This window comes from Neopelma chrysocephalum, unplaced genomic scaffold, assembly GCF_003984885.1.
Source record: "Neopelma chrysocephalum unplaced genomic scaffold, ASM398488v2 Primary Assembly neopelma1_131, whole genome shotgun sequence".
Lineage (NCBI taxonomy): Eukaryota > Metazoa > Chordata > Aves > Passeriformes > Pipridae > Neopelma > Neopelma chrysocephalum.
The window spans coordinates 604,331-630,047 of record NW_020897793.1 but is presented as its reverse complement, the minus strand read 5'-3'; the positions used below and the strand labels follow the sequence as shown (position 1 = coordinate 630,047).

Below are 25,717 nucleotides of genomic sequence, written 5' to 3'. Positions count from 1 at the left end.
CTGAACACGCCATGCGGGACCCCGCTCGGCTCGGGGGCTGCTGCAGGTGCTGTGCAGGACGCCGCGCCGGCCCAGCTTCCGCGCCGCGCGCGCAGAGCGCGCGTGGTTTTGGACCCCAGGCAAGGCCGCAGCAGGAGAAAGGAGAGAGAGGGGGAGCCTTGCCAGCGAGCACTGCACCCCCGTGGAAGATGAGAGCACAGCTTCGGAGCACACAGAGGTTTGCCGTTCCAGGTTTGGGGAGGGAGGGAGAGGGGGAGGGGGACGGAGCAGAGGGATGGGTGTTGAGCTGGCCATGGGGGTCCTTCGACTGGCGGGTGGGAGAGCAGGGCTGTCCCGTATGAAACATCACATCACATGTGAGCAGTGCACCTGGAATTTGTGGTAACACAGTGGGGGAAGGATAAGGTCTGGGTGGACAGAGGGTTCTTTTGATTGATGGGGGTCCCGGCCAGGCTGGGGCCTTGTAAGGTACCTCAGCCTTGGACAGGTACGGGGGCCAGAACGGTTGGTCGGTTTGTTTGTTTGTTTGTCTATTTATTTCTTTCGTTTTGGCTCTCCTGCGGCTACTGCCCAGGTTTGGCATGTTCTGGATATATTTGCTTTGCTCTGTTACAACCTGAAAGAGTGGGCAGGACAAAGGGTTGTTACTGGAAATAAAAGACTTGCCCAAATCGTTCTAACAGGAACGTAGCCTATGTACCCCTGTGTGGTTGCGAGCTATGCTGGCGAGGGTTCATGCCTTCGGTAGGGTCGCCCATGCCAGACAGGTCAAAACCATAGGACCAGATAAACTACATCCCTGGGCAGGATGAGCTCATTAGCCTTCTGGCAGTCATCCTAGGAGAAGGACAACTCTCATCCCAAACCCGGGCAGATGGAGCTCGCTTAGCCCTGTAAGGCCATCCATCTCAGAGAAGGTCACTCTAATCAAACCTACGTCCTGAGGACCTAGCTGCCACCGTCCAAGCTTGCTCGGCCCTGGCAGATGAACCTCAGGATTAAAGGGTGGGTTCAGTTCCGCGCATACTGCATCTCACCTAAAAAATCCATTGCGCAGGCTTGAAGGCTTTACCCACATGCAAAAAGTCCTGTAGCGACGGGCGAGGGTCGAAACGGTAGGTGAAAGATGCACTGGGAGCCGCAGACTCAACCCTGCATGCAGGCGGTTCAGGATATTGGTCATTTGAGACTGACGGAGATGAGAGTCTCTTGGGGCGGCACCCTGAACGACCAAGCAGCCTTTTCAAGGACAGCACTGCTTGCTCCACTCGGAGAGGGGCCTAGAAAAGGTGGCCTAAACAAAGCTCATCTCCACCTTCACCCAGTTGGTTAACCGCAGACCAACGGGCATCTTCTTCCAATGCGGTCGCACAAAGAGCAAAAGACAAAGGCATGCACCTGCCTCCAAAGGTGTACTCAAATTAACTCTAGCATGTTGGAACATCAGAACCATGCTCGACTCTGCCAATAGCGGACGTCCTGAGCGACGTTCTGCCCTAATTGCCCATGAACTGGCTCGTCTCAACATCGACATTGCTGCTCTCAGTGAAGTTCGTCTTCACGAGGAAGGCAGCCTCAGAGAACACGGTGCCGGTTACACTCTCTTTTGGTCAGGTAAGCCCAGAACCGAAAAACATCTCTCAGGTGTCGGCTTCATGATCAAAAACTCCATTGTCCCTAAACTCGAAAATCTGCCGACAGGTCACTCTGACCGCATTATCTCCCTACGCCTTCCACTAAACAACAACCAACACGTTGTCATCTTCAGTATATATGCCCCAACTCTCCAAGCTGACCCTGCTGAAAAAGATAAATTTTACACTGACCTGCGCTGCCTTACCCAAAAGGTGCCCGCAGATGATAAGATCATTATCCTTGGTGATTTCAACGCCAGAGTAGGTAAGAATTTTGAAGCCTGGAAAGGAGTATTAGGCAAGCATGGTGTTGGAAACTGCAACGATAATGGTCGACTTCTGCTAGAATTCTGTGCAGAGCAACAGCTCACCATCACCAATACTATCTTTCAGCAGAAAAATAGTCTGAAGACAACCTGGATGCACCCCAGGTCTAAGCATTGGCACCTCATTGATTATGTCTTGGTGCGACGGAGAGATGTCCGCGATGTCCTCCATACCCGCGTGATGCCCAGCGCAGAATGTCAAACAGACCATCGGCTTGTGCGCTGTAAACTCAACCTTTATCTCAAATTCAAACCCAAGAGGGGCAGTATCCCAAGGAGAAGACTCCAAGTTAACGATCTCCAATCAGCCACAGTAAGAGAAAGATTCCAGGCAAACCTTCAAACTAAGCTTGATAACCATTCCACAGGTTCTGCAGTTTCCTCTCCCAAAACAATTTGGCAGCATATTAAAAGTAGCATCCTGCAATCCTCTGAAGAATCCTTAGGGTTCTCCCTCAAGAAGAACAAGGACTGGTTTGATGAAAATAATCAAGAAATCCAGGAATTGTTGAGGAACAAGAGAACCGCCCACCAAGCACACCTTGCACTGCCATCCTGTCACGCTAGAAAAACAGCCTTTCGTCTTGCTTGCAGCAAGCTCCAACAGAAACTCCGTGACATCCAGAACAAATGGTGGACCGATCTAGCTGCAAAAACTCAACTATGTGCAGATACAGGGGATCACAAAGGATTCTATGAGGCCCTGAAAACAGCATACGGGCCTACATACCAAGTCCAAAGCCCACTACTCAGTGCAGATGGTCAAACGCTTCTGACAGATAAAACCTCCATTCTGAATAGATGGTCTGAACACTTTCAGACTCTTTTCAGTACCAACCATGTAGTACAAGACTCAGCAATTCAGTCCATCACACAACAACCGGTGAAATACGAATTGGATACTGCCCCCACTCTAGGAGAAACCCTCAAGGCCATACAGCAGGTGAAAATCGGCAAGGCAGCTGGGGTTGATGGAATCCCACCTGAAGTCTGGAAACATGGGGGCCTTGCACTCCATGCTAAATTTCATGAGCTTGTGGTGTGCTGTTGGGAACTAGGCGAACTACCATCAGACCTTCGTGATGCAGTCATCATCACCTTGTATAAGAAGAAAGGTACTAAATCAGACTGCTCAAATTACCGTGGTATTACTCTGCTCTCCATTGCTGGCAAAATCTTGGCAAGAATACTCCTGAACAGACTAATACCCGCTATAGCAGAAGAAATTCTACCTGAAAGTCAGTGTGGCTTCAGAGCCAACAGGAGCACCACAGACATGATATTTGTTCTCAGACAACTGCAAGAGAAGTGTAGGGAACAGAACAAAGGTCTCTATGTAACCTTTGTCGACCTCACCAAGGCTTTCGATACTGTGAGCAGAAAAGGTCTTTGGCAGATTTTGGAACGTTTAGGTTGTCCCCCCAAGTTCCTTAAAATGATCATCTCACTTCATGAGGATCAGCATGGCCAAGTCAGATATGGCAACACACTTTCTGAGCCCTTTCTAATAAAGAATGGTGTGAAACAAGGCTGCGTTCTCGCTCCTACCCTATTCACAGTCTTTTTCAGTATGATGCTCCAAAGGGCCTTGGCAGACCTCGATGATCAGGACGGTATCTACATTCGATATCGTACTGATGGAAGCCTATTCAACCTAAGGCGACTGAAGGCCCATACTAAGACCCTAAACCATCTTGTCCGGGAGCTGCTCTATGCTGATGACGCCGCCCTTGTTGCCCACACAGAAGCAGCCCTGCAGCGTTTAACATCCTGCTTTGCAGAGGCTGCTGAGCTCTTTGGGCTGGAAGTCAGCTTAAAGAAGACAGAAGTTCTCCATCAGCCTGCACCTCAGGAAGTCCCCCACCATCCCCACATCACCATCGGCCAGTCAGAACTCAATTCAGTCCAACAGTTTAATTACCTAGGCAGCCTCATCTCCTCAGATGGTAAGATTGATGGGGAGATAGACAATAGGTTAGCGAAGGCATGTAGTGCTTTTGGAAAACTCCATAAACGAGTTTGGCGTAATAAACACTTGAAGAAAAGCACCAAGATCAGTGTTTACAGAGCCATAGTGCTGTCTACTCTTTTATATGGTTCCGAATCATGGGTCATCTACCGCCACCACCTGCGTCTCCTAGAACGCTTCCATCAACGCTGCCTCCGTACAATCCTTAACATCCATTGGTCAGACTATGTGACCAATACATCTGTTCTTGAACAGGCAGCAATTACGAGTATTGAGGCCATGATACTGAGAACGCAACTGCGATGGGCAGGGCACGTCTCTAGGATGAAGGACCACCGCCTCCCTAAGATCCTGCTCTATGGTGAACTTGCCACTGGCTGCCGCAAGAGAGGAGCTCCAAAGAAAAGATACAAGGACTCCCTGAAGCAACAACTCAGCCTCGGGCATATTGATCACCATAACTGGTCCACTCTGGCCTCTAATCGGGAGGCCTGGAGACAGACCATTTATAACGCTGCTGATGCTTTTGAGAAAGCACGCAGGATCACTCTTGAGGAGAAAAGACAACGCAGAAAGAATCGAACCTTGCAGAATATACCATCTAAGGAGTCTTTCTGCTGTGTCTTTTGCAACCGGACTTGCCTTTCTCGTATTGGCCTTTTTAGCCACCAACGCGCTTGCATGAAAAATGGGTAGAGCCCTTCCTAAATCTTCGTTCGCGAAGCCTAGCCATGAACATTTCACCCACAGCTTGACAGAGAAAATGGCAAGAAAACAAAACAATTTTTTCTTGAATGTTAAATGTCTGGGGCCAGGTTCACTTCTGCTGCTGACACATCTCAAGGTGTGGTCCCTGCTGACTAAGTGCAGCAACAGGAATAACTTGCAGTCCCCTGCCCTGCAGGGGGCTGGACACTTTGCAAGCTGGGTACTGTGCAGCTGGGACAGCCCCCCTGTGCTGGAGATGGGCTGATGTGAATTCCAGACACTGCTGGTGGCTGTGGTGAGGAGCTGGGATGTAAAGCAGGTACTTGGGGGATGAGTGCAGACAGCAAAGCCACTGTCTGTGTTTCCTCACAGTGAACTCTTGCCAGGAGGAAAACATCACAAGCTGCACCTTTGATATGATTTCAGAATCTGCTAAGCCTGTGATTTTCAAACTATATATCCTGGGGTAAAAAAAGAGGTTTTGGTTTTGTGTGTTTCTTCAAATACAAAATACGTGAAGCATGTAGTTGAGTTGGCTGCAGTCACCATTCAAGAGCACCATTCATGCAGGCTCTGTCCCAGGATGGGTTAGGAGGCTGAGGCATGTGAAGGTCTACAAAGAAACTTTAGAAAGTGCAAAGCCTGGAATGAAGAGCAGCCTGTCCTTTAGATGTCCTTGTATCTTATCCCAATTTATTCTGTGTGCAGAAACTGGTGTTCCTAAATGTGTCAAATCCTTCCATGAAGTTTCTCCTGTTTTTTGTTTCCTAGTACAGACAGCCTCAAAATGCTTCCTCGAGTCATTATCAGGATTAGTCTGTGGAAATGATCTACTGTTCTTATGGGAAAAGTGCTTACTTGTAGCATTGTTCAAGGTGTAAGGGCCATATTTCCTGAAGACTGTTATATTTTCCAATTGTTATTTTGTCCTGAGGATATAGTGAGGTTCTAGTCTGTTAAACAAAAATTCTTTCTATATAAATTTGGTTTCAAGGCTCTTGGGTTTTTTTATTTAGAAACCTGTTGAGACCATCTTGGTGCTTTTCTGTGAGGAACTACATATGCAGAATTTTAGTATTGCAAAGATAGATGGTACTGTGTTAGGCTGTTCTCTTTTGTTTCAGACGATGTATAAAAAAATAGCATTTTTGTTATTAAGCACAAAATGATAACATTTGGCCTAGACTAAGCATGTGCCTCTGTAATGTTTTTCTCCTATTGTCTTTTTAAAAATATTTAGCCAATAATAAAAGGAGGATATAAAATGTCTGGACAAATATATATGTTTCTAAAAGACTGTATCTCCATTCACAGGAAATCACTGATAATGAAATATTAGAGTTGGTACATAGTGCTCTGGGGAGGATGACAGTGATCCGGCAAATTTTCCCTCTCTCAAGGGACAACAATCAGAGGTGCATGAGGAACAACCACAGAATATCGTCCCTGCTCTGCGACCCACAGGAAGGCTACCTTCAGATGCTGCAGGTCAGTAGCTGCACTCAGCAGAAAAGTCCATCTTAGGAATTTGATAGTTTTCTGGATAGTTTTCTGTGACTGTATTAACTCAGAGGAAAGACAAAATGAGTACATTTGAGATAAATCTGAGGATGTGACCTGTGGTCACCTTTTCCAGACTTAATTATTTGTTTCCCAGGACCAAGTGCTTTAGTTGTGATGTTATGTCCATGAAGTACAGCAAGTGGTTGCACTAACTCAGAGCTGATTTTTTCATATCTCATTCTCTTAAGAATATTTTCTGTTTGAAAAATATCGTGCTGTCATAGTCTTGTAGTATTACTGCTTACTTATTATGTTTATGCTTATTAGACATCTGTTGTGAAAGAGTTAATCTGGGAGGATTACAGAACTCTGATAGGTATTGAGCTGTGGAGCATTTCATATTTAGTTAAATGGACTGAATCCAGCTGATGTATTCAATCTGTCCCGTTTCAATAGTCTCAGAAGTCTCCAGCAGTTGATAATTGACTGAGCATGTGAAATATGCACTAGTAGTTCAAGTTCCAGATTTTGGTAACAGATTTGACTCTGATGTAAGCAGCATCTTGAAATTTCTTGGCAGTTTATCCCAGATATCAGAATTTTTCTTGCTATAATTTAAATATAATTTGAAGTACTATTTCTAAGGATAGTACGGTAATTTAGAAACAAAGGCCTTAGACTTTCAATGGGGACTCCATGTGTTTTGGTTTACATTAGACACGGTTAAGGATCTTGTTTGTGTCACTGTTGAAGGTGTTGGATAAAACTATACTCTTGATTGAAAATTTAGTATTAAGCTGAGATGAATTGAGTGAGGACACATTGGTTGAGCTTGTGGGTTGGCAGGTGTGGGTATTGTGTGGTACAGTGAGTCTAGAAGGGGCTTGGTTAGGCTGTGGGGAGGGGGCTTTTGGCAGTCTGGGCTCCTGCAGCCTGGTGAGGAAGGTGTGAGGGGTCCTTAAAGAGGGAACTCATGTTCTGGCTTGGAAGAGCTTCTGAAGAGCAAGGTGTGAGGCTTATGGAAAACCAGGAGAGGCAGGAGGCTGTCAGGAAGCAAAGTGGGTCAAGATTTCCCAAGAAACATGGGTAGGGATGTTCATTTTACCTACTTGTGTCCTACTAAAAAATTGTAGCTGCAGAGGCTGAAATCCTTTAAGGGAGGGATATGGACCTTTCCTCCTTGAAGAGAACCTCTGCTGGCTCAGATTCTGTCCTAGTGGTGGCAAGGGTTGGGAAATGCCAATCACACATCCTGTAGTTCTGAGCACTGGTGTATTCTTTCTGCACAAGTGAAAGTCTGTCTTGGCTCAGAAAGAAAAGACATTTTTGATCTTTGTTAGTAACTGAGGTATGCTGTAATGAGAACAAGGGCTGCTCATTTCAGAGGATCAAAGCAATTTCCAGTATGATGAAAAAATTATCTATGCTGCACCAACAAATCACTCATTGGGGAACAATCTTCCAGTACAGCAGGATTTTGACTATTACTGCCTATGCTGGTTTATGCATAATCTAATTCAGAGACTCATCTGAAGGGCTCTGACAGGCCTCTGAGCAAGTTCTTATTTGCTAATATATTAGCTGGTTTGCTAGCACAAACAGCCTTTATGTCCTGTTACTAAATTTCTTTGATAAGAACCCTTTTAAAAGGACCCTCTTCTTGCTGATTCCCAAATGTGGATTTTGAGAACCAAAACATTCTCAGTTTCTGTCTTCCAGAAATGCTATACCACCTTAGAAACTGTCTTTAAGAGAACGGTATGGTAATGTTATGCTTTGCCCATTAGCTTCTTCTCTATTAACCTAGAAGAAAGAGATGCAAAGAAGTGCAGAGGTAAAATGTTTGCCTTTTGGAAGCTGAGTCCACAGCATTCACATCCAGTCTCACTGGCATGAAAGATGAAGGGCACATGTGAGAACTCTCAAATTAGCTGCCCCAGTATATCTTGTGCTGTCTTGAAGTGTCTACAGATTGAATACAGGATGCTTTTATGCTGTGCAGTTGTACCTGAAGTGCTCCATAGCTGCATTTTTTTCATAGGCTTTGCCAAAACATCTTAGGTAACACCTTGTGGACGTACGGCTCATATTAATTTCTAAGTATGACTGACGTTATTAATGGTCCTGTAATTCAGGTACTTCCAATTTTCTGTTTCCTTTCTTCTCGCTTAAAAAAATAGTTTTGACCTTTCGCTGTACAGAAGTACATCACTAAATTACCCCTGTTGCCAGAGCCTGCAGTAGCTCCAAGCTCCATGTCAGGCTGCATGAATCCACCAGAGGCAGTGACTGCCTGCCAGCACTGAGTCTTTGTGTTGCTTTGAAGTAGTTTGATTAACACCACAGTTTGGAAATCCCTGGCTCATTCTCCCTTGGGCAGTCTCATATCAATAATTGTTTGTTGTCAAGGTAACTTACCAGCTATTGTTGGTTAATTATTTATTTAATGACTTTGAAGAAGAATAAGCTAATCTCTGTCAGCCTCTAGCTGTAATATTTTTATAGGGGAGAATTTAGCATTTTTAACAAGCTAGTAAAGAAAGAAACATTTATGTCATGGATTATTAACTTTGTTCTGGCTAAATTAATGAAAATCTTTTTGGAATGATTTTTTTCTCTGTGTCTTTAGCGCCATATCCTGGAAAGTTGTTTTTCAGTGGGTGATCATCCTGGTTTGGCATTCTGACAAGGCATTTAAAGATCAGACTGTTCTGCAAGCTCATCCAAAAACTCATCTGTTCTGAATGCTTTGTGGAAATCCAATCTTATTCCATCAACCCACTTGTCAAAATTTTGCTCATGCCCTTATTTCTTGCACGTATAACATACTCAGCTGGGTTTCTGCTTGGACTGGAGAAAAAGCTTTATAGAGTTTCCTGTCTTGGTCATTTTATTTGACTTTGGAAGACTACATTTCTCTCTTCCTTATTCTTCATATAGGATTTTTTCTGTCCATCTCTCTTACTCTTTGTAAATGGAAAAGACACAGTTTAGAACTTGTTGTCTTCCATTGGCCATGAGTATCCTGTGGTTTGGGCCATCGGTGTTGTCAGTATTGCCTCATCTGGAGAGAAAATACTGAAGCACTTCAGGATTCATAGTTAAATCTAGTTAGTCCTGGTTAGACTTAGGATGTATCCGTGCACAGCATTTGAATGGTGTATAGTGGTATAACTGCTATAAACTATTTAGTTTATTTCAGACATGTTCGTACGGAGTCAATTGGAAGAAATTTTGCTGCATAACCTGCTGTTTTCCAAAATCTTTCCCTTTAAATAAATGTTAGTTTTGACACCTCTCTACAAACTTGGATTTTTGATGAAGATACTTTTTTTAGTTTTATGATGTGTTCATAAGCTCAAAATCAGTCCTCTCCTGTTTTTTGGTTTTGGAGAAAGATTTCTCTTTAGGAATGTAATTCCCATTAGTTTGGTTTTTTTACCACGTTTATCATTTACACAGTTAATGAGTTCAATCTCTGTGAGATTCTAAACATATTAAAATGTATTGCAGGGACACAGTGTATCTGAATTCATTTAGAATGGTCCAAAATATATAGTAAGATTAAAAAAGCAAAAAGAAAACCCCAGCATACTGTGTCACAAAATTAATGAGGTTATTGCTAACAAGATTGAGGGTCCAACATCCCTGCTGAAGAACTATTCCAGGCAGAAGATGTTGTGAAGTGTGGGAGGTTATTCACTGAAAGAGCTACTCTTCTCCCTGTGTAAAAATTTCATTCTTCCAAGACATGTCCATCAGATATCTTTGTAGGCATCTCTTAGCAGTTGTTCCTACAGAGCTGTGTTTTTATTCCTGAACTCTCTTCTTTTCAGGAGTCACTGCGATTTAACTTCTGCAGGTGAAGCTATGTTTTGAAAATATGTTTGGCTGCCTAAACTTAAGGGCCTGATCCTGCAGTTTTTCCAACTAAATTCTCCAACTTATTCTCATTTGACCTGTTTACACTGCTGTTATTACACAGCTGTGGGTGCTACTGGAGGCAGTAAATATTGATTAACCCCTGTTAAAGCATTCAGTTTCTCCAATGAAGGATCAGTGAGCCACATTTTTCTTTTTCTTTCATTAAAAACCTATATTTACATGTCTCTTTAGTAAAGTTTAATTTGGATTTTTCGCCAGATATTCAGTCATAGGGAAATTGTTTGTGAGTACCACATGAATGAAAAATATCCTTGAACTCACTTTACTGCCCATTGCACAAGATAATCTCTCCCTGAAGGCCAATGGCATGTGCTTTATACAAAGTGTGTTAGCAGAAGAATTTGTTAAAAAAAACCAAAGCACTATGGGTTTCCTGTGGCCATGAGGAATTTTGTGAGCACTCTGGAGGCTGAAACCCCAGCTGAGCTTTTCTGCTCTGCTCAGACTGCCTCTGCTGACTGCTGGATTTCTCTATTTGCATAATTATTTCATTGAATTTTTGTTCAGTGCTCTATCAGGGAGCAGACAACAGTGGCTAGAAGAAAGGGTTAGTACCTCCATTTTTCATTTGTTATTGCCTCTAAAACCTAATTTGCACCCATATTTATTTATAAATGAGATAGAATAAAATTATAATCTTATATTCTCTTTTGCAATTCCAACATTACCTCTTGTCCTCCTGTCTGACTCTTAGTTTTGTTCAGTTGGTTTTTTTTATTAAATGTCTCCTACCAGACTTTCCCTGGATGGTTAGTGTTAGCTGTGCCAAATTCTTGAGATGTTTAATGAGTGAAGCCAATGCCTCCAGCTAACAAACTCGAGCTTTACAGGGTAACCCAGGCCTCGTATTATTGTTAACATGTTGTTATAAAACATACTGGGGAAGAAAACACTCATAATTATGGTAATTACTCACAATAAACAGCTGAAGGACAGTGAACATTCAGAGAATAGAAATTGTGGGTAGGGAAAAGTGTTGTGAAATGTGTAACTCAGTAAAAACAGGATAAAATGAAAAAGGAAATAAGAGCTGCTTATGAATTAAAAAGAGATTCTGAGAGTGCATTTTTCCAAAGGAATCGTTGGAAAACCCATTGTTTGAGATACTTAAAACTAGAATGGGCAAAGCACTAAATCATACACAAGTTAGATTTTCTTACTGTCAGAATAATAGGCCTGTCTTTCTGCGGTTTTAGGAGTATTTTATTAATTTTATTTCAGTTGCCTCAGTGATGATAAATAAATAGCCCTTTGGAAGTTTGAAGCTGACATTTGAGTTCTTAATGAATGTTTGTTTTTTTTGACTCTGCTTTTCCTATGAACGCCAGGCCGCTGGCTGTGACTTTGTTCTCTCTGAGCAGCAAAGTATTTAGAATATTTTCATGTTTGTGCGCAGTCCCACAGTGGTTTCTGTAAACCAGGAGTGGCTGACAAGGCATGGGCAGGGCCAGGAGTAACAGGAACCAGCCCACACTCTCCCAAAGGCAGCCCTAGGGAGCAGTGTGGACCAGGATGTGGTGGGCAGAGTTTGTGTAGCCATTCATGCAGGAGGGCACGCAGTGAAGACGCCTCCTTGGAGGGAGGAGCATTCCAGGAGCTGAGTGGAGAGAGCTGAAGTCCACATAACCCAGAACCTGGGAAGTTCTGTGACCATCTACACAGGTCAAGGGCACTCATACTTCCTGACCCTCAGTGCAGAACAGTGGGCATTCATCTGCAGGCAGAGGCTGAACCTCTGCAGTGCAGGTCTGCACCATCTACTCCAGTGGTGGCTGGTGCCTGCACCCAGATGGAGCTGCTGAAGGGAGAGGCTGAAGTGTAGACCTCAAACTTCAGGAAGTGCCTGGGCCCAAATCCTGGTGCGGGATCTGGATACTTGGACCATGGGGCTCTCTTTGGAAACCTGGTCTGCTGGGGGCTGATGGGCTCCATCTGTCGCAGAAGGGGAAGAGCATCCTCTTTCATAGGCTTTCCAAGCTGGTGAAGAGGGCTTTAAACTAAAGTTTCCATGAGAGAGGAACCTCAGTCCATCCTACTCCTACCAGATGATGTGAGCACCAGCAAGACATGCCCAGAGCCTGGAAAAGGATCACAGCTCAGTAGGAGACCACCTGAAGAGCAGCACAAAGGAATTTCAGCCAGTGAGTTGGCTTCACTGGGGCCCAACTTTAACGTTTTTATGCAAACACACATTAGGAATAAACTAAAGGAGTTAGAGGTGTGCACGCTCCTGCAGGACTATGATCTTATTTGCATCATGAAGACGTGGTGAGATCGCTTTTGTGACTGGACTGTTGGAATGAACAGACAGGCAGGCTTTTAGGAAGGACAGACAGAGGAAATGAGAAGAGGGTGTCGCTTTCTATGTCAATGACCAGCTGGAGCTCTGCCTGGGGTTGGATGAGGAGCTCACCGAGAGCTTAGGGTTCAGGATTAAAGGGAGGACAGGGACAGGTGGCATTATAGTGGCCATACAGGTCACCCAACCAGGAAGACTGAGAGGATGAGCATCCTGTACAGGTGGATAGGAGTGGCATCACGTTCACAGGCCCTAGTCCTCATGTGGTACTTCAGCCACCCTGGTATTGGAGAAAACATCACAGCAGGGCATGAAAAATCCAGGATGTTCTTGAAATGCTTTCTTCTTCAAGTGACAGAGGATCCAAAGAAGAGGGGTGCTATGCTAGACCTTGTTCTCACTAACAAGGAGGGGGCTGGGAAAGTGAAGCTCCAGGGCAGCCTTGGCTGCAGTGACCATAAAATGCTGGAGTTAAACATCCTTAGGGCAGCGAGGAGAGTGCACAGCAGCCTCACCATCCTGGAGTTCAGGGGAGCAAAGAGGAAGCCAGTCAAAAATGCCGGGAGGCCTGCATGGATGAACAAGTAGCCCCTGGACAAACTCAAACACTAAAAGGAACCCTAGAGAGGGTGGAAGCAAGGACAGGAAGCCTGAGAGAAATACAAAGAAATAGTCTGAGCAGCCAGGGATCAGGTTAGGAAAGCTAAAGCCCTGATAGAATTAAGAATGGACAGGGGGTCAAAGGCAAAAATAAAATCTCCTACAGGTACAATTGGTAATAAAAGGGAGACTAGGGAAACTGTGAACTCTCTCTGAATGGAAATAGGAGACCTGGTTGCCCAGGATAAGGACAAGGCTGAGGTGCTCAATGATTTATTTCCCTCAGACTTCGCTGGCAAGTGCTCCAGTGGCAGAGAAGTTTTGGATGCTCCGTCTCTGTCAGTGTCCAAGGCCAGGATGGATGGGGCTTTGAGCAACTTGCACATTCTAGTGAACCTGTCATTCTAGTGAACAGCATCCCTGGCCATGGCAGGGGTGTTGGAACTAGATGATCTTTAAGGTCCTTTCCATCCCAAGACAATCTATGATTCTATGAAAATTATTTAAGAGAATGAAACAGGTTAAATTTTCGGTCTCTCCACTCCGACAACGTCTTTGGAAGCACACCATTATATCATAAGTACCCCATCCATCTTCACTGCTCCGAGTAAGATGCGTTCTGCCATTAGAGATGCAAGTGTGTAACTCTGTCTGGCAGTACTTGAACTCTGAAAGTTGAAACACAGTTTTAGGGCATGCTGGTGTGTGCATATGCAGCCACCATGATACCACTCCCCAGGCAGCAAGTGTTTCTGCTGCTGGCAGGCTGCACTTGATCTGAGCTCCTCTTCCATCTGCTTCATCCTTGGAGCTGACTGCTGTGGCCACTCACAGAGCAATTTTGGCAGCAGCAAGGTACAGATGCCCAGCTTGGGAATGAGTTTTTGAAGTAGTGGCATCTCAGTGTCAGCTTGCCCTCCCAGCTGGTCTCTTCAGCATTCTTCTCTGGCTGGACTCCTGGTTCTCCTGGAGAACTCAGAAGTTGGGGTCAGGTTTTGTGGCTTGCTAGCCTTCCCAGAAGAACACTTGTCTCTGATTAGTCCCTCTGAAGGAGCTAAAAGTTATCTTCCTACATAACTTTAAAAGTAAAATCACTCTGGAAAATCTCATGAAATTCACATAGAAACCTCTATGAAATGACATTTAATAATGTGATAGATTTCCATTCTTGTTGAAAATTTCTGCTGTTCTCTACTAGTGTATGGTGGATTTATTTCTTTAATACATAAGAGAGCTTCATAAAGTCTGGAATAATTTCCAGAAGATAAACTAGAACATGCCTAAAATTACTCATGTACAGGCATAATCTTTAACATAGTGGTGAAGCAGTCACCATCACTCTTATAGCAGATAGATTAAAAAGCATTTCAGTACCTCCTGCTCTTACACTGTCAGCAATGGAGTGAAAGAAGAACTGAAAATTACTGTCTCTTCCTCCAAACATGACTGAAATTAAACACTTTGTTCTAGTCTAGGAATTTTTATTCTATTAAGGGGAATCTCTTCAGGCAGATATATGTCCTTCCCTTCTCTGTTCCCCTGTGAATATACAAATAGGGGAAATAAAAAATGCTCCAGAGCTTTGAAAGCCCAAAGAAGCCAAGTACATTGCCTTGTTTTTCTTGTCTCTTGCTTTGCTATGAATTCTGAATGCTACCTGAAGACTAATTTTTAAGTTTACTATTTTCGCATGCCTCTGACAGTACTGGTGGAGTTGGAGTATGGTTTAACCACTGATATCTCACAAATTCTCTTTCAGCGTCATGTCTGTAATCACAGGGGGTTTGATAGTTCACCGAAAATTAAAATATGTGCGCAGTTGCAGTTTCAAGTGCATACAGGCTATGACTGCCGAATCTTTTTTCTTTTCAAAACATCACTGTTCTGGAGGTTACAGCAAACTCAGGTTGCAAATATGATCTAGGACATCTACAGAGATTTTGCTGTGTTAAAATGTAACAGAGGAAATTATGATATATCCCTGGATTTACTGGGACATCAGGCCAGAATTTCTGCCTCTTAAGTAACTTTTTTTCTACAAGAGAATACATATATAGTAATGAATTCAAGTAGAAAGTGAATATTATTTTGAGAAGAGCAGCATATCTGAGGTGTTTAAGTATTTTTGTCTACCTCAGGAAGGAATTAGGAAAAAAGTAGATTAAAATATGCCTTATAGTAATTTAATAATATATCTTACTGTAGGTATTAAAGGAATCAACTATTCAGCTACACTCACACAACACTGCTCAGGCATCAGATTGGACGTGATTGCATAATTCTGTTTTCTAGCATAAATCTAGTCCCCATTTGAAATTAGGTAAAGACACTCAGTTTATACTACTGTGGATGGTCAGGAGCTGGGTTTTGCTCTGCCCACTGTGCTGAGGCACTGTGATATTTTTTGTTCTTGATTGTGTTTTGCACTTCAAAGGGACTTGACCTAGAGGACTACCAAAACAATAATATCATGTGAACATCCTGTCTTCTCTTCTTCTAAATAAACACACTGTCTATGCACTGATTTTTGATCACTGTACAAAAGCAGATGCCTTGACTCATAGGCTGTATAAGTTTTAAAGTCTGTCCTTAATAGAGTGGAGTTATATATTTTGTGTTAATTTATGGCTTAACTAGCAGACTGAACAAAGAAAATATTAAAAAAAAAAAGATAATTTGTTTTCTTAATGTTACAGATCCAGCCTTAGTTGTGGAAGTTTTGATGCTGGGTTTTTAGTAGCTTGCACATTTTCTGTTCTAAAAAAAAAGAAGTGTTGATTGTGTGAATAAGATTCAACTTACTCTTCAGTACGATATTGGCTCTTCAGTGAGAAATGAGTAAAATGTAGTTATATATGCATGTGGTTATTCCCGGAGTAGATAGAGTATGTTTATACGAAGAAAGGAATTTTGCTGATTAAAAACTACCATATACTCATGTTTTGGATGAGGCTTTCAGTAGAAGAGAACTGGAGTGGCGAAATACCAGTGGACACAAGACGTGCAGAATATTCTTTTCATGGCAAAAAGTAACTTCCTGTATTCTCTGCAACATTTTCTCCTGCCTTGGTACATACCTCCAGATGTATGATGGAAGGGTATAAGTAGTGGGAGACTTGTGCAGACCCTTTCTTGCTGTCACTCAGTTTATACAATTTTTTCAAAAGAAATTAATGGAACAATAGTGATACAAATTCCATTATAAATCTAGCTAAACTATAAGGATTAGGTTGGTAAACACAGGTGTGGTTTGTTTTGCTCTACAGCATAAGGTAATTTGAGCTGGATGCATGGTCATATGGGCTGAGATCCTCAACAAAATTCTCACAAGCTTACAGCAAATTATACCGGCAGAACTGGGGTGTTTTCTTCAAAAGCAGAAAAAGTAGAAAGAGTAAGAAAACAGTGTACCCAAGTGCATCTTCTGTTTTGTCCCAGAGCTCTCTGCTAGCGTACCAAGCACACTGTTTTTGGGTGTGAGGCTGCAGTTTTCCAGAACTTCAAAAGAACAGTGATAAACGGAGAAAACCCAAAGCATTCCTGATTTGTGGCAGTTCCAAGGCAACAGACAATGAGTTGTCTGTTAAAAGGGAGGGTGTGAAATAAAACTCAATGGAGAGCAAAAAGGACCATGATGGCACATAAGAAATGGTATTTTTCCCTAGGCATGTAAAACTTATTTCTAAGCACGTGGATTTTGTGGTGTGTGGTTTATCTTGTGGGATCTGAGGTTTGTTTTGATTTTTTTCTGTGAAGAGTAGTTTAACCTAGAAGAAGAAAAGTGCCCTGTTGACTAATAAGGATCCACTTGGTTGCTGTATTTGAAAGTTGTTTGGAAAATATCTGGAGATTAGGGAAACAAATGCAATTTAGAAGAGGAAAACTTGGTTGCTGGGACTCTTACTAACTCTTTACTAAGGAAATCTGGAAAGTAGCTGCTTTGAAAACTGTTTTAAAAGGAAAAGGATTAACTGGATAAAATAGCAAATATAGGCAATGTGGACTGCTTGTTCAACAAGGCTCAAAAGAAAAGAAGGGAATAACAGTGTCAGTGGCAGCTGGAAGTGATTCTCGCTGATAGTTTCTCGTAAGTTCCACATTATTTTCATATTAAGATCCCTTTTTATATTTAGTCAAATTTGTGGGTATTCTCAACCTCTTTTTTCGTGTATTTGTTTTGTAGTTTGGTTCTTTCAAAATGAATTTTTGTTTATATATCTTCTGTTCAGATTTACTTATACTCAAAGTTTTTTTAAAGTGCCTAGGTTATCAATTTATGTTGAACTCCAGATTATGGAACACAAAACATTTTGTTTCTGAAGATTAGAATCTTAGAGATATCAGGAGTTTACTTGGAGCTAGTGATGCAACAGTAATACATGTTTAAGCTTTCACAGAGTGACACTTTTATTGGCACACTTAGAGAGTGATGTTTTTATAGGAAGTTCGCAGCTGCGTTAACTTCCACATGTAGCCCTTTCCTGGTCTCGAGGCATCACTTTCTAAGGTGAATTAGAAAAAATACAGAAGGTAAATGGCATATTCGTGGATCACCCTAATTAAAGCCTTAAGATGGGAGAATATATTTTTAATAATAATTAAAAAATGCTGTATTCTGCAAATTATGTGAACTGGAGATTTGAATCTAGTAAAGAGTAAATCAAAACTCCTGCATGTAGGTTTGAAGAAGAGTGCATGTGAACTCTGGAAACAGGTAAAGAGTATTTAATTATTTTTGTTAAATCACTTCTTAGCAAACTCTCATTGCTAAAGTTTTAACAACTGTGGTGGACACCACTACATGTCAAAGATCTGATCTTGTATTGCTGGCCATGTCTTGGTTTGAAAAGGGAAATACATCTCTCAGCATTACTAGTGTGGTGTTCTGTTCTTACTGAAGCCCTTGTCCTCAATTATTGTTCTCTTTATCTCTCATGTAAGTTGAAAAATATGGAGACTAAAATCAGTAGTTTCACAGAAAGAAGCATAGTAACCAGTCTCCTGTATATTTGGTGGAGAGAGATGATAAAACCAAAATAATACTGTAATGTCCCCTCCCTTTGTTCTAATCAGTTGCATTAGTTTGCATTCATGTACTGTGGTGTTTTTGCTGTGCCAGAAATTACCAAGGAGATTGCTCAAATGAATAAAAACCCCAACGACTTAATTCTATTCCATCTTTCACTCCTTGCTGAAAGGACTGACAAAGTAGCAATCCTTGTCTTTCATTGATAGGTAGCTGTACTCCCTCTATAGCAGAGTTTATATGTGAAGTGTGATCTCTTACTTTACAGCACTGCATTGCAGTGGTGTAGGTAATGCTCAGGCAGTGTATGTGAGCCAGAGTCCCCTGGCCAGAAGGACCCAGGTTCACTGATATTTGTCTCAAATGCCCTGACTATTGAACATGTCAAACATTCCCAGCTTTTAGGTTTTACTTATGCCTTCTTTTGTTCTCTTTGTTAGCTGCTTTTTGCAGTTTCTTTGAAAGGTGTTCAAATAAACAAAGAGGCTTATTCTTATCATTGCTTGCAGGTTTCCAACCTGTACCTCTATGACAGTGTGCTCATGCTGGCCAATGCTTTCCACAGAAAACTGGAGGACAGGAAATGGCACAGCATGGCAAGTCTGAACTGCATGAGGAAATCCACCAAACCTTGGAATGGAGGACGATCCATGCTAGAGACTATTAAGAAGGTGAGAAAAGAAAAACCACAGTTGCGTGAGCAATTGAAAGAATTGCTTCACTTCTACTCGAGCATTTGAAGAGGTTTTTTATTCAACTTTTCTTTGATTTATTAAAAGCAAGTGATTTACAACTACCAGGAATGATCCACAGCTATTAAGTGAGCAAATGATTTATGACAAACAAATTGCAGACATTGCAGCATTGCTCCAGTGGTGTGTGTTCTACCTCTGTTGCTCTCACAGCCACCTTCTGTGGAGGTAGCATGATTAGGAGCAGTCATTTGTAGAAATGGAAGCACGCATTCTATAAAGAGAACAACCTAAGGAGCTCAGAGGGGGCAACCAGTGATATGGTTTAAGACTTTTGTTCCATTTACTAAACTCAACTAGCTTTGCATGTTAGCTGAGCATTGGTAAGTATGTTTTTGTGTACTGTAGGGATGTGATTTAGCTAAGTTGTCACTAACAGTTACGCTCACTTGCAGCATTGCAGAATTACTCAAATATGGACAGTACTGTGGTTCTGTAGATGCATGGCAGCTTCTTGTATGAAAATGATTTGATCAGGAGTACTAGTGGAAAAAAAAAACCCTCATTTTTTACTATTCTAACTTTAGAAATTATTAGGAACAAACCCCTTGTTTCCCAATATATATGGATGAAATAATTTTCTTCTAGTAAAAAGATGCAGTTTGATCATTCTGACCAGTCCTAATGACGCTATTCTTTGTTGCTAAATTATTTCAAACTTTGTTGTCACTTCAAGCTTCTTTGCTACAAACCCAAAATCAAACTCAGTGATACTTTCATAAAGATACTTACAATTTTATCTTTTTTTTTTCCCTGCCTCTCTTGCGAGCACAGTAGGCATACTCTTTTTTTTGGACTGGAGGTTCATGCCTTTGTATTCAGACCCAGAAGTGAACATGCTTCAGTTCAAGCAGATACTGAAATAGCTGTTGTCTCACAGACCACCAAAGTCCTTCTCCTCTTCTTTGGGCTCTGTTTCTGTGAACAATGATGACCTGATGGCCATAAACAGTGAATGTGTTAGTGCTAAAGTAATTTAAAAAAAAAAAAAAAAGAAAAAACCACCCCAAATTAAAGTCTTTTGTCTGGCACTGGTTTGGGGTTTGAGCTACTTAAAGATGTGTAATTGCTACATTTAAGTTCACTGTAAGCATTTTCAAAGCAGATTTTGCCTACCTTTAATGCAGAGGAGTGTTTATAAAGGTAAATTTGTTCTGTTCTAAACTTCTTAAAACTTATTTCCTCAGGGCCATATAACTGGGCTTACTGGTGTTATGGAGTTCAGAGAAGATGGTGCCAACCCCTATGTTCAATTTGAAATCCTGGGCACAAGCTACAGCGAAACCTTTGGCAAAGATGTGCGGAGGGTAAAGACATGCTGCTTCTTTCTTTTCTTTTCCCCTAAATAATGTGTATTCTGCTTCACAGGAGAAAATATTATTCTTAAGAATGAATTAGTGGTATGCTGCAGAAGAAATTTACTATAAGATAAATATTTTCTAATTTATTACACACTTAAATCTTGAAAACTAATTTTATATTGGTAGGCAGGAATCCTGCAAGTTGTTTCCTATGTGCAGTAATGATGCAGTGCCATAACAATCCTGTGAACATAATAGTGAAGACTGCACAATTCTGCTCATGTATTTTATTGTTAATTAAGATATGATTGATAAAATATAAATATAGAAGATATAATAAAACTGGCACTTGTCTTACTAAGGAAGGTAACTGAGAATATAAATTACCTAAACACAAAAAGATTTTCCAAGTATAGCTACTACAAGAATTTGACATACATAAATAAAAAACTGTAGAGAAGATAATTTCCAAAATTAATGATGCTATATCCTGAAAAATAAAGGATGATTCATCAGTGGTAGCTGGTGGAGTAAGAACTGATGGGGATGGGAAGGCAGCTAAAATGGTTCCAAAGTGTTATTAACATAAATTATCTTAGGCTAAGAAGGCTACCTGGAACAAGTTCGTGCAGAGGGGATGCTCCAAAAGTATATGAAACTCTCAATTGAACAGTGAGGTACTGATTGAAACCCAGGATACAAATAATTTCTAAACTGCTCAGCTGAAATACAGACATAACCACTGTGTGATCAATGGGTCCTACATTAAATAGAGCTAAACAAAGAGGTTTTGTCATGGTTTGACCAGGCCCAAAATCCAATTCTGATTCCTAGCCCCCCACCCACATCTCAACCCCATGTGAGATGGGTTTTCCAGACAAAAACACAAGACTCAATATGGGGGGAAGGAATATATTACAAAGACTATACACATAAATAAATACTATAATACACTGTATACAATCTTAACTCTATATCTATCTCTACCATGACAGTAATATTTACAATGGGCCGAATCTCTTCTCCCTCCAAATAAAAGTCCAGGAGAGAAGAAGAAGAAAAGACCCCTTCCAGTTTCTGAGCAGCAGGTCTTCCTCTCTAGGCAGCAGGCTTTCTTCTTCTCTTCCATCAGCAGGAGTAGTTGCTGGCTCTCTGCCAGCACACACGAGGAGGTCTCCAAGCCCCTCGGCCCTCCGTCCTCAAAATGGGGGTCTTTCTGTGGACTACGTAACCCCAGACAAGGTCGTTCCACCACGGTCATATCACGAAGCACGGGGGTCTTCGTGACAGTCTGGTATCCTCAGGGGAAATCAAGCCCCTTCACAGAGCTCCCATGCTCTGCCTCAAAGATGGCTGCCAGCTTCTCTGAAGCTGCAGCAAGGAGGGGGGGGGGGAAGCCCAAGGTCACCCCCTCCACACACATTCCTTTGGCCATCCTGGCTGAGCTCTCAGGAGGCCGGAGCTTCTTAGCTCCTCTCTGTAGTGCATACTGCACTTTAGGACTCCACTCAGTCCACCACCCCCTCCTCTTTCTCAGAGGGGTCTCTAGCGAGTTTGGGGGTTTTGGTTTGTCCAGTTCTTACCCTCCGAAACTCTCTTCCTGCTGCTGGCTCGGGTCTCTTGTCCTGCTTTCTGCTGCTGGCTCTTTTCGTTTCCTCAGACAACTCTGTGTCTGCTTCAGTTGCATACCGGCATCTGCTGCTTCTCTTGGTTCTTATCAGTTGGCTCTTTGCCACTGCTCTTCGGACACTGCTGTTCTGCTGCTGCTCCGTCGCTGCTCCCAGCGTCTCCCACTTCTGCTTACAGGGGAGAAAACTCCCCCAGCTCCTAGCCACAGGCACTCAGTCCAGCTAACACTGTTCCAAGTCCCTGCAGCCCCCCAACTGGGGGCTGGGGGGGCAGAGGCCCCCAAGGGGCCGGAGCCCCTTCTCCTCGTGGCCTCTACAACATGGCCACCTCTTCCTCTTACAACAAGTACCACCTGCTTCTTTTCCGGTCTCCAGAGATATGTTTATATTTTGCAGGAGCACTGATTGGGTCAAGCCCCAAGGGTCACCACCCCCTGGGAGTTACCACTTTCTGAGTTTCAGGGGGGAAAGATCTGGCTCAAACCACTACATGTGGTTTGAATAATTAAAATATATGACATTTTCTATTTTCATTTGACCCCTGGTTTCTGTGATTTGTTTTGATTCACCCAAATTACAGAAGTCTAAATGGAAAAACAAGCAAGGAACTTGTGTTTGCATTATTATTTTTATTAGCAAAACATGAGACTCTTTCAGAGTCTAGTTTGGCACAAAGATTCTGGACATGGAGCCAAAGGCATTCAATATCTATTAAAAATTCAACAGAAGGCAGATAAGTATTGGAAATGCATAAAATTCTAGGAGATATAATTGAAAATTTTCTGTTGCCAAAAAAATGTGTTTGAACACTTCAGATTGGCTAGGCACCCTCCTATATTGTAATGGCCAGAAAAGGCTATTTCTCAGTCTGCTTTCACTTCTAGAAGATTGAAAATTAGGAAGTCTTAAGTTTCAAACACTACCTGAATTATTAAAAAATATATACCCTATTGTCTCAGTTTGGAAAATTGTTGTCTATTTAACAAAACAAAGTCAGCTTAGGAGGTCTAGGAAACAATTCCAGCTCATAGTCGGAAGTATGCACCTCCCTTTACGCACAAGGATGCAGACCAGAAGTATCTGGTGCCATGTGAGATGCTGTGGACTATCCTACTGTGTTTCCAACTGCCACTACAGAAAAGCATGAGTGTCCTGCCAGTAGTGTGTTATCCTTAGCACACAGATGTCATGGTGTGTTTCAGTTTGGTTCTATTTTGTTACAGAATTCCCACGTGACTTTGCATAAGTCACACAGTTGCTTGATGCTTTGATTTACCTTTCAGTAAAATTGGCATGAACACCACTCAGCACAGGTTTGAGCCTTAAAGGCAAATTTTGATGTGTGAGTATACATTATTACTTTTTTTTCTAATGTGTATTTCAAACATGGTAACACAGATACAAAAGCTCTCACTTCAGCATGTGTAGCATACTGACCAAATTGACATATAATCCAGAGGTGTGAAGTGGAGAGACCTAAAATACCACTCAAAAGGGACCATAAGTCAAAGAAATAGGTAAAATGACTAAATGGAAAAATTGCTAAAATGGCTTACCTGATATACTGCTGATCACTTTTGATCCCTAATGTGCTACTTTGGGATTAGGGGTTTAATGTAGGAGGTCTAACTTTTTGAATGTCAAATCCAGAACATTATACAGTTCCCAAAAATGAAAGGGAGTATAACTCTAAATGGGTAAAAAGCTAATGGCTGTGGAATACTGCTCTGAGATAAAATAAAATTATACTTTTAGTCTAATACAGAGAGAGAGTAAAAAGTCAGAAATATGCCTGAGAAATCTATAGAAGAACTTGGAAGAGATGATACCTCTCAGAGCATAACTACCATGGAACTACTGGAATTTGAATTGACTTGTATTATTGCAACAAATATAGCTTAGAATTACTTTTAAAAACTCAGAAAGCCATGCTTGTCTTGTTTATATTACTTGAGTGAGAGACCAATTCTTATTTATTATCAGTTGTTTCCATTTCAGCCTTTGCTCAGGTTTAGCTGTGGAGGCACATATTTTGGGTAGAAAACAGAGGGTTCTTCTGCATGGTTTTCTTTACTTGTGCATGGGGAGCATCTGTATTTATTTATCCCTGTCCAGACCCTACAAAAAAATCTTTGCACTTGGGATCTGTGACAGGGTAAGGCAAAAGACTATAACATTGAGTGTTGAACTTTAGATGCAATCCAGTCAAAAGCAAGTGGACTTTTAACTCTCAACACCCCTTACAAAGTTTCTTGGGAATCATTCCCACCAGAAAGACTCCTAGGAGGGGTTCCAAGGTAGTAACTAAAATCTAGCAGGAATTTTCAGAGTTATTTTGTAGAGACATCTTGACTCTCCAGTTGCCCTGAGATCAGGTCTTTCTGCAGACAATTGTTGCTTTCACTAGCTGTGATTTAGGCGGGAGTGCAAGTAAATATATGTATTTTCTTGCTTAGTATACCTTCTGCTTTATTCAACAAGTCACATAGTATGTCTTTTGTTACACAAGTCTAACACCATGTGGTTTTCCTAAAGGCTTATAGTGCTTTTGTATGCACCATTTATTTTTCCTTTGGGTGTACTTTAGTGAAAGGGAAACTTCAGAAAATGGTCTAATTTCTTTGGTTGAAACATAAAAGAACACAATATGTCCCTTAAGGTGTATCACCTTGTTTAACAACAGGCTCAGGCAATTGCCTTCTATTCACTGTGTCTATGTGGAGATTTAGAAAGCATGGTGTACTTGTGCTTAAAAAAGAGATTAGTGTGGTGACTTATCAGGGCATTTGAAACTTGAAGATTGTTAGACAAACTAGGCTTAAATGCCTAGTGCTTGGCAATTACTCCTATGATTTATGTTCACCTTTAGAAATAGCAACCAGGGTATCTGTATATTTAAAAAAAATATAATAAAAATAATTAAATACAGAAAGTGATAAAGGAAGAAGTAAAAATAAAGCTGACATCCTACTTCCATGGTACAAGGGACATAAAGTGGGAAAGCAGGTCAGGACTACATTAATTCACTCCATGGTGACCATCTATTAGTTCTTATTAATGAAAGCCTTCATGTAACTGTCAGAACACCTGAGCTGGTTCGCACTTCTTGTGTTTCTGCACTTGGATGGATTCCACACAGCACAATAGTTTGATGATCCAGTCATGAGAGCAAAAGTAAGGGAGGTGGTAATCCAGGGTGGTATTCCTAGCAACTCACTACCTCGCAGTGAGCTCTTGAGGTGTAAACATATTTGTTCTCATTTGACCATGTATGCAGAGAACACCACAACAACTTAACTGCCCTTGTAGAGATGTGATTAGGCTTAGTTAGATGATGCCCGTGAGGAGCTTTATGATAATCTTCATCTTCATCCTTGGCAGGAAGATCTTCTGTAAGTGTGAAATGATGTGGTTATTTAGTTTATTTTATGACAGGGATCATATTTTTTTCTAAAGCAATCTGCATTTCTTTCCCAAGCTCGCTGTAATGAAGGCAGAATTAATGGTTTGCACACATTCAGTATTTCATAAGAAACATTCTGCTCAAAATTATAATGTTTGGGGTTGGTTATTCATTTCTGTTAGTTGGTTTGTTTTAATTTTTTTTAAATTAGATTTTCTTTAAATATCAACTGCTTCGTAAACAGTTATAGTTGTTTCCTACAGTACTTCTGAGGCAGATTGCAGAAGATTGAGTAGTTTCTGTGATATGTTTCAGAGTTGTTGAAACTCCATTTTTGAATTCTGAATTCTGAAACTGTGGTTTAATTGGGATTGTTACTTTTAGGCAAAATCTCAGCATTATCAGGATGAGAAATCCTATGCTCCTTATCCATTGCAAAAAGGAATGGTATTTTTAGGGATCTGCAGTATCAAGCGCTTTTATCTGCAATAATATTGCCAAATCACATTGTATGCTGCTAAAAGATATATATATATATACACCAAAAGAATATAATGGTAATTGAATCAGTTTTGCTTATATGGACAAATACATAACTAAATTGCCTGAGTTTAGCCATAAAA

At 41.6% G+C, this 25,717-nt stretch overlaps 1 protein-coding gene across 2 annotated transcripts in view; it reads left to right on the top strand.

The window, feature by feature from the left end:
- The window catches only part of GRID1 (glutamate ionotropic receptor delta type subunit 1), a 532,881-nt gene that overhangs the window by 406,793 nt on the left and 100,371 nt on the right, over window positions 1-25,717 (top strand). For both annotated transcript variants that reach the window (XM_027698622.1, XM_027698624.1), the window contains exons 6-8: window positions 5,952-6,125; window positions 18,520-18,681; window positions 19,950-20,069. In XM_027698622.1, coding sequence (XP_027554423.1) covers window positions 5,952-6,125; window positions 18,520-18,681; window positions 19,950-20,069 — 456 coding nt within the window. The remainder of the gene's footprint in view (window positions 1-5,951; window positions 6,126-18,519; window positions 18,682-19,949; window positions 20,070-25,717) is intronic.